The sequence below is a fragment of the Daphnia pulex genome, chromosome 4, assembly GCF_021134715.1.
Source record: "Daphnia pulex isolate KAP4 chromosome 4, ASM2113471v1".
In the NCBI taxonomy this organism is placed as follows: domain Eukaryota; kingdom Metazoa; phylum Arthropoda; class Branchiopoda; order Diplostraca; family Daphniidae; genus Daphnia; species Daphnia pulex.
The window spans coordinates 1741010-1749566 of NC_060020.1; the positions used below are offsets into that span (position 1 = coordinate 1741010).

General features: G+C 42.2%; 2 protein-coding genes and 1 long non-coding RNA gene across 3 annotated transcripts; 1 reads left to right on the forward strand and 2 right to left on the reverse strand.

The window, feature by feature from the left end:
• Positions 1-34: 34 nt before the first annotated feature.
• On the reverse strand, positions 35-5841 carry LOC124192136. Its single transcript, XR_006873590.1, has 7 exons — positions 5747-5841; positions 5307-5655; positions 3920-5090; positions 3695-3854; positions 2396-3462; positions 1770-2285; positions 35-1714 (listed from the first exon to the last, which is right to left on the reverse strand). It is a non-coding gene; the product is annotated as an uncharacterized LOC124192136 (long non-coding RNA).
• Positions 3868-5983, forward strand: LOC124192134. Its single transcript, XM_046585313.1, has 3 exons — positions 3868-5411; positions 5504-5663; positions 5731-5983. Exons 1-3 carry the CDS (start codon positions 3884-3886, stop codon positions 5861-5863), a joined length of 1821 nt encoding a protein of 606 aa, XP_046441269.1. The 5' UTR covers positions 3868-3883; the 3' UTR covers positions 5864-5983.
• A 174-nt stretch (positions 5984-6157) lies between these two features.
• LOC124192135 (tRNA (guanine(26)-N(2))-dimethyltransferase-like) lies at positions 6158-8543 on the reverse strand. Its single transcript, XM_046585314.1, has 9 exons — positions 8254-8543; positions 8093-8189; positions 7818-8005; positions 7606-7747; positions 7450-7533; positions 7229-7390; positions 6658-7162; positions 6384-6597; positions 6158-6324 (listed from the first exon to the last, which is right to left on the reverse strand). The coding sequence occupies exons 1-9, from the start codon at positions 8475-8477 to the stop codon at positions 6264-6266; spliced, it is 1677 nt and encodes a 558-aa protein (XP_046441270.1). The 5' UTR covers positions 8478-8543; the 3' UTR covers positions 6158-6263.
• Between the last annotated feature and the right edge of the window lie 14 nt (positions 8544-8557).

Below are 8557 nucleotides of genomic sequence, written 5' to 3' on the forward strand. Positions count from 1 at the left end.
TTCGTAAATTGCGCTCGACAAATGGCAGTTATTCAAAACTTTATTACACATCTAATGTGAGAATACCTAAGAATTAAAAAACAAAAAAAAAATAAAAATCAATGTCGAAATAACTGAAGTCTATGTCCACCTTTGCATATACAACCGTTCCAAGTTTCAGCAGGATTTTTTTGCATCTCAGATTTTCCATTTCACTGTTATATACGTACTACGACCTCTGAATGGCGGATGTAACAGTAGTATCAACCAAAAAATCACTCAGCACGAATTAATAATTATTAGTGGTACAATGATTGATGGATGATGAAGAAAGCAACATGAACGATGAGAATCTTTGGGCTGTGGCGAGCGACGAGTCATCAAAACACGCCCGATGGCTCGTTTACAGGCCGACACTCCAGGCATACAATTGTTAGGCAGTATCCTAGTATACAACATTTCGTATTTTCTGCTTTATTTTACGAACGAGAAGCGAATCGCCTTTAACTCTCTTGTAATGCATCTCTACATCAAAAATTCGAAACGAGATAGAAATAAGGCGGGAGAAAAGTTGTTGCGCATCTAATGCCTAAAATATAGCGGTTCTTTTTTTTTATGAATTTAAATTGTAGTAAAAAAGAAAAAAATGTATTATTTTTGGGCGGGTACGAGCTGTTCGTGCAGGCCAACACTGAAAGATGGAAACATCCCGCCAGTCTCTACTGGAACGAGGCCCGGTGCACTGAAACATGCGCTCTCTCGCGACCAGTTGATTTTACCGTTTCTCTCATTTTCTCTTATTTTTTTGCGTTTTTTTAATTGCAAAGGCAGTCGGGGCCAAGTTTCGAATTGTTGACGTCAGTCATAGTGACAACTGTTTTCCATCTGAACACTTAACGGCCAAGTAACTCGCCAAAGAAAAGATGAATTTCAACAGTGGTCGTAGAAACGTGCTGATTTGGTGGTTTTTGACGGTTATTGTCATCGACGGACAAGGCCAGGCAGGACCCGACATGGATGAATTCGAGCAATACAATGGCAACGAGTTTATCCTAAGGTAAAATTGTGGAGGGATTAAATCTTATGTCAGAAATAGTTTTTAAAAAAGTTTGTATGATAATGGAATCAGGCCAGGTTTAGGTCCAAGACCTCAGCGACAGCCCTCCGCAATGGATCCATTCAGCCGGATGGGAGAGGAAATCATGCTCGGCATTCAAAATTTGCGATCCATGATCGACAGTGACTACACCCGAAGTTCTTACGGCGGAGGGGGCGACTATTCTTCGTCGGGAGGTTACGAAGAAGGTGGATGTTGCAGCAAATTGGACTTTCACACTTTCGTGCCTGGATTCGTCCTGCTGGCCGTCTCGTACTTCCTGTTTTTCCTGCTCAACGCCACCGTCACAAGCGGTCGACGCCGACGGATGGTCACATCGTCCAACGAAGAAGAAGAAAGTAAGTCAATATTTCGCCAAAAGTTTTAAATCTTACAAAAAAAAATGTCCGGTGTTATATTAAAACAATGACCGTTGGTATAAGATAATTCGAGGTGAAGCGATGGAACCATTCCTAGGAGGAAAAGGCGGAGTCAAGGAATAGAATTGGCGTCAGAAAAACCGTTACAGTGTCCGATCCTATAATTGATGTAGGGCGTGTAGAAAGGCTGGCCGGGGTTGGAAATGGTTCTGGTCTTCACTCGCTAGTGGGACGATTGCGGCGTCGGTTCTCAGAATCTCTGTCAAAATAAGATCAAAGTTTATAGATCGTGTTCGCTTATAGTTTCCAATTACATAATGAGGAAATTAGTTGTTGTTTTAACTGCGTTGATTTGTTCGGTGGCCATCATTTCTCATTCGAGCCCCCAGAATGGAATGGTCGGGGCTGCCGAGGCCGGTGCCCAGCCGGAAGAGAAATCAACAGTTGACATTGGGCTTGAATCGGAACGTGAACTCAAGTGGATGTTGAATTACGTCACACCGTTGATGGCGATCCTGAGGAGGAGCAATGCAACAAGATCATCTGGCCGCTCTGCTCGATCCTACAAAAGAAATTATTACGATCTCTCGTTCGGCGATTTCAATCGCAATAACAGATTCAATCGCAATGACTACGTCGATCGTGATAGTTACGGCTACGGCGGAAGTAGTTACGGGGGCGGTTACGGCGGCGGATGTTGCGATAAGAAAGACGATCTTCTTCCATTGTTGGCTCTTCTTGGTCTTGCGGGGTTGTTACTCTATTTGATCGCGATCGCCAGCACCACGGTCGCGGGTCGTCGAAGCAACAAACGATCGGTTGGAAACAGCCTAGACGAAAACAACTGGATCTTAACCGACGATTACAATATTGGTAAGGTCATTTATGCATATCAAATCCGAAAAAAAATTGTCTTGTCTATTAAGAACTAAAACTTTACCTGTATAACTCGTTTGGCACTAAGCTTCGGTCGCGTTCAATTGTAATTCGCCTGCCATAAATTGCAAACTCCCGAATTCAAATTTGCGCAGCTAAATTGCTGTTTGCTGGTGGGCCTGCTCCATCGTTGGGTTGGGCCCATGGTGTTTTCAACTAACGGGACGGACGAAAGTGGATGAATTACCTTTGAGGGTCAACTTATTAACACAGGCTCACTATAGGGGAGGAGCAAAGTCTTGAATGCGATTAAGGAGGAGCTTCCCTTTTGCATTTTGCCTCTGAACGTCTTTGAAGCAACTGGTTTCAAACGTGCAGTCGTTCGAAGAGATTCCCTTTCACGCTCCGTCTGCATTGTCCGTAGTGCCAGTGTTCAGTCTAAGATCTAACACTCTGTACCCATTCACCTCAGTCGAGTTTTCGCTTACGTACATTCTGTGCGATTTTGTTTTTAAAACAATGACAAAATTGAGTACCTTTTTGGGGTTCGGCACTTGTGTCTTGTTCGTGTTGGGACCGTTGGGCCATCAGGCCGATGCCGACGACCAAGAGAGTCTGATGGACTCTGAGTACGAGTTGAAGCGGATGTTGACATTTGTCCGGCCACTGATGGGAATCTTGCGAAGCGATCCGGTCGTCAAACGCTCGACCGATGTGATGGAAACTGGATGGATGTCATCATCTCGCGCCATTGCGGGAAGACCACGAGATGACTACGGCTATGGTGGAGGTGGAGATTACGGAGGTTACGGCGGCGGAGGAGGATACGGCGGCGGAGGAGGATACTCCAATTACGGCTACGACACTTGCTGTGGACATCAAAAGGATTACTTGTCCATCATCTCCCTCATCGCACTAGGCCTCCTGTTTCTCTTCTTGGTCAAAATGCTCAGCACCACAATAGCAGGACGTCGTAAAAAGAGATCGGATGATGACAACGACGACGATCTTCTCTCTCTCGAAGAGCTTCTCTCCGAGCAGGACGTAGGTAATGCGGAAAAATGTTTTTCGTGATCGGATTATGGCCTCCAGCGGATGGTGTAAACGTTTACATTTGCGCACTAATGGAAACTGTTCCTTGAAAAGAACGGATTCTCAAGCTTGAAGTCAATCTCCCGAAATAGTTACATTGAGCTATACGGAACGCCTTTTCTACACCCATTTAATGATTAGCATGCAATTTTGTCTTTAAAAAAATTGGAACATGAAACGGTCATCTGAGTTGGGATATGATCGTTCATATGTTTTTGTAGTCTCGCATAGCTCAATGTCAATGACTTGGATCAAATTAACTTTTTTGTACCTGACGAGATGGTCGTAGATGTGGTCTGTATTTTTTTACCAATTACTGGATGATAAGTTCATGCGTGAATAGTGGTCATCGACCTCTTCCGGAGGGCTGGCGAGAACAGGCTAGACTCCTCCTCTATGTCATAGAGTTTAAAGGTAACGCCTCTCAGACACTAGGAGGCAAATTCATTCAAAATTAGCTATGCCCACAGCATCTTTTAAGTGTTTGAACATATACCTGTGTTTGTTTTTCAATCACAAGGATCGTCAGTTTGCATTGAGCTGTCCGGTTGATCGGTCGATGTCCAGCCCGTCTTCCAATCAATTTCAACAGTGCGCTTCTATATTTTTAAAAGGGGTTTGTTTGATTGTAATATCTTTCAGTCTTCATTATTTGATAGAATTCGCTGGTGCAATCGATCAGATTGTGATGCATCGACCATTGACAGTGCCGTCGAAACAACGAAGAAAGAGCCGCCATCGGTGGGTGGCTACAGTATTTATAGTCATGCTTTCAGCTCGGATGCTGATCATGGCTGACAGTCTAACGGCCACTTCTCGGCCGACATTCAACAGTGATCATCCTGCAGAGAACCAACCTGAAAGTGGCGATTTCCTCGCCATGTCTGATACAGGGACCGGCAAAGAACCCAACAGCCGACATTTCAGAGTAGCGCGTAGCGAATTCTCTGATTTTTGTTTGAATGGCGATTGCATTAACGGCGATGTCCTCAAAGTTGTCAGCAAATTAGCCAAGCGCATTCTAAGCGATCCACGGATCCTTGGTCTTCGGACGGCCAGTGAACCAGATGACTTCCAAGCTGGCCGCAAAATCAGTTCGTCTAAAAAACGTCGAATCAGTAACACTCGTCGAAGTGATGAGGAAAACGGCGAAAACAACGATCAAAAGATGAAAGATGAAGATAAAAAAGCTTCCGATGATACTTCTTCTGAGGAAAGAGCGTCGGTGGTGAAGGTGGACACGACGGTGAATTGTTACGGAGCATCGGACGGTTGGGATTCACCTGGCATCTACTGGGAAGATGACGGTTATAACGTTGAAGCTTACGTAAGCGAGGACGAATCCATTCTGGATTACGGCGATACCGAACACGCCAGCACTAATGTTGGTGGCGAAGGCGAAAAAGTCTCGGCGGCCCGCGCCATTGACGATTCAAGCTTGTTTGATATTCATTCGTTAACTAGTCGCGACGATTACTTCGACAACAACGAGCAGATTACTCAAAGGCACGATAAAAATCGGCTCAACGTTCGGTACAATGATCCCGACTCTTATCACGCGTCGACCAGTTCAGATTCAAACGGCATTCTTAAAGAGAAGAAGTATGGAGTTCCGGGCGGAGTAAAGTATGGCGAAGATGATGGATATCCGGATACTCGGGGAAAGACTAAATTATACAATAATTACGGAAGGGATGATGATGATGATAGCAGTAGTGGAGGGGGACAGAAGGGTGGTGGCTACGGGGGAGGCGGAAGCAGTTATGGAGGAGGTGGGGGCTATGGAGGCGGAAGCAGTTACGGCGGAGGCAGCAGCTATGGGTATGGAGGAGGAGGGGGTTATGGCGGATATGACGATTCTTGTTGCAAGAATAAATTATTACCGATTCTGTTGGTGGGATTGTTGGGTTTGTTGGCCTTTTTCCTCTACATCCGATCGACCACAGTTGCGGGTCGGCGTAGCATGGATGAAAACGATCTCTCTGATGGTAAATCTTTAAGGGTTAGCACCAAGTTATTCGGCAGTAAATTACCCTCTTATGTGAAACATTTAAATAGCTTCTATATTGCTCCTTTACAGTGCTGCTAGATGGTCCAACTTGGTTGAGCATGGTCCATGAATTGTGGGAGCAAGACGCTGCACTTGGAAACACCGCCTGCACTCAAGAAACTTTATGCCGGATGAATCGCTTAGCTATGGCCGCACCCGGACAAGCAGGATGGGCAGTTTCACTTTCAAGGTTGTATATTGTGTGCATTTTTTTTTTTTATTTTTTTTTTTTTTGTTCTAATATTAATTTGATTTAGTTTGCCTTTGAGCTACCTGTTGCACACTCGCCATTCTGGTGGATTCAGTTCGTATGTCGATGCATCACTGATGGGCCGATCTGGTGCGAATTGCACTGAACTTTACTTAAGCTGCCCTCGTCTGACATATTAAACAAAAAAAAATATTGAATTACCAACAACACAATTTTTAATCGAACAATGAATTGGGTGTGTGTTAATAAACATAGGTATTTGAACGGTGAAGATTTTAAAATACACAAATTAAATTATTTCTACAATCTAATACAATATTTATGGGTCTGACAACAGACGGAATGATAAAATATAATCTAATAATATTCAAATTAACAACTCACCTCCCGATCCTAGTCGTCCTATTGGTACAAATGACGTCTGTCTAAACGTCTATAATAGTCGTGCGATTAACCCCCTAGGACAAAACAGCTTTTGGTAGCAAACACACTCATGTATTTATCATCGAAAGTCGATGTAGTTTGCAAATCCGTCAAAAGTTCAAAAAACCATTTTCAAATTCAATTTCCTTCATTACATTAGTCGTCCAAGCGTGGTTTTTTTTTCTCTGATTGTCGATCCGTTTTATTCTGCCTAACACTGGAATATTAAAAATTAGGAATTAGAAACCAACGAGATTGAAAAATGTGTAGATTTACTTGGCTTTCGCTCGACATTTCGGTCCCCAATTTTTTTCAGGGTTCTCTTGAAACCGAACAAGTTTCTGCATCCTCGACGACGGATTTCCTTTTGGGTGAGTCGTAAAATCGGCTTGAATTGTAACAGGTCGGCTCAAAATATAGTCAGCAGGGGTTGGTTTATCTGACAGCGGTCGTGGCCATGTCTTATCTGGATACTGTTTTTTGGCAAAGCCTGAGAGTAAAAGAAGCTTGTATAAAGTTAATTGTTTGACTCAAATGAAAAGATATTTACCTTGAAATAAATCCCAAATGACCGACATAGGAGCATCCGTTTTAATGGAGAGCGGGTAACAATGAGAGAGGGACACGCAGTATCCAGCATTGAGAATTGCTGATCGGAACATGACTAACGAAGGAACACTTAGCTTCAACAAGGATGCTGTCGCGTCGAGGCTTAAATACAAAGGATAATTTGGCAGTTCTTCAGATATCACGCTTAAAATGCCACGGATCCGTTTCTCAGTTTTTAGTTCTCCGAGTTCAGGATTATCCAAACTTGTAAGCAGTGACTGAACAAAATCCAAGTCATGAATTGGTTGCGAATAAAGAGGGCCACCAAAATTTAAGCGAGAGTGACAAAATTCACATTTTGCATCTGTAGGTGGTCCAGAAGCCCTTGAAAATATCTTTCCCAGTGTTTTTGGTGGTGATCCACCAGCTCCTTTTGGACATTTCCTATCCTCTGTTTTCATCAAAGGTTGCCAGGATATGTTGTGACATCCAACACATTGATAAACCTGACAATAGTAAAAGTAGAATAAAGTTTGAATATCAGTAGCCATCTTAATGATTAATAGACCCACCATAGAAAGTTTACTTGCTGATGCTTTGCACTGATTTTTTCCAGTGTGCACAATCACGAAAATACGCACGTAGAAATCAACAGAAACAGAAAGAAGTGGTTGAATGTATCGTCCATATCTTGCAGCAGAGGTCTGAAGAAACTGAAGAATAATCCGCAATGCCTAATCAAAGAAACACAGCACTATCAATCTGAATCCGATTAAACTTCAAAGGTTTTTACCATTTCGTGACAAGCTTTGGTTTTGATCGAAACGCTTGCGTACTTTGCGTAGCATGTTTCTGGGACATTGCCACAGAGTATAGCCTAAAATTTGTTTTCCTTTATTACTAAGAAACTTTTACTAACTAAAACTTGTGTTGTAAGTAATGATAATACCATGTCGGTGGCAGTAACCATTAGAAGACCTCCATCAGCCACACACTGAACTGCAGCATCAACAAATGGCGAAGGTGACCCATAAGGATCAATATCAACACAGTGAAATTGTTTTTTGTATCCGTGTTGATACATCAGGATCCTTTAAAAAATGGAGAGAAAAATAAGATGTTTTAAGAAAGTATGATGTATACTGTACAAGTTCAAATTACGATGCATCTCCCTCATTAGGAGTAATCAAATGGGAAACATCATTCATTTGGCTGTTTGATGTTATGCTTTCAACAGCGGAAGATGACAAGTCATTGGCAATAATGTTTTTGAGTCCTCCAACTTCTTTGGCATATCTGATTGATCTCAACCCAGAGGCAGATAAGGCTTCCAGTACAGTCAAGCCATTCTGTTACAAACAATTAGTTTGAAATGTTTTTTTGCCATTAATACATTTTGAATAAAAACTGGTCTAAATTGGTAGATAGTAAAATACCTCATAAACTTCCCCTGGTTTAAGGAATGTTTCACCAACAAAACTTTTGTCAGTTTTTTTCATTTGGTCTAAGGAATACTGTCTCAAAACAGCAATGCTGTAATAAAGAATCTGTCAATTAATACATAATGAAAAAAAGACTGATATCTTAAAAATATCACCTGAGGTCCCGGTTAAATTCTTGAACAGGATTATAGAAAACATTGTCCTCAGATCCAGGAAAGCAAACTTGTGCTTTTCCTTCAGTTATCAGGGTTCCTTGGATTGTGGGTTCTTTTTTTACTTTACTGTGATCTTCTTGAGAATTACTCATAACTTCTAAATTAGCATCAGTAGATGAAGGTTGATTATTCTCACTTCCACTTTCATCAACACAATCAGCCATCGTACTTTTGTAATGGATTGCACGTGGAAAGTAAAAAGAAAGATTGATGTTCAAAAGAAAAAGAGGCAGACGAATTTCAA

Excerpts from the sequence above, each read along its gene's own strand:
- LOC124192134 (XM_046585313.1), top strand. The coding sequence starts at position 3,884 with ATGCCCACAGCATCTTTTAAGTGTTTGAACATATACCTGTGTTTGTTT. Across the intron at positions 5,412-5,503 it reads TGAAAACGATCTCTCTGATG|TGCTGCTAGATGGTCCAACT; the intron begins GTAAATCTTTAA and ends GCTCCTTTACAG. Across the intron at positions 5,664-5,730 it reads TGGGCAGTTTCACTTTCAAG|TTTGCCTTTGAGCTACCTGT; the intron begins GTTGTATATTGT and ends AATTTGATTTAG.
- LOC124192135 (XM_046585314.1), bottom strand. The coding sequence starts at position 8,477 with ATGGCTGATTGTGTTGATGAAAGTGGAAGTGAGAATAATCAACCTTCA. Across the intron at positions 8,190-8,253 it reads GAATTTAACCGGGACCTCAG|CATTGCTGTTTTGAGACAGT; the intron begins GTGATATTTTTA and ends TCTTTATTACAG. Across the intron at positions 7,534-7,605 it reads TGGTTACTGCCACCGACATG|GCTATACTCTGTGGCAATGT; the intron begins GTATTATCATTA and ends AACAAATTTTAG.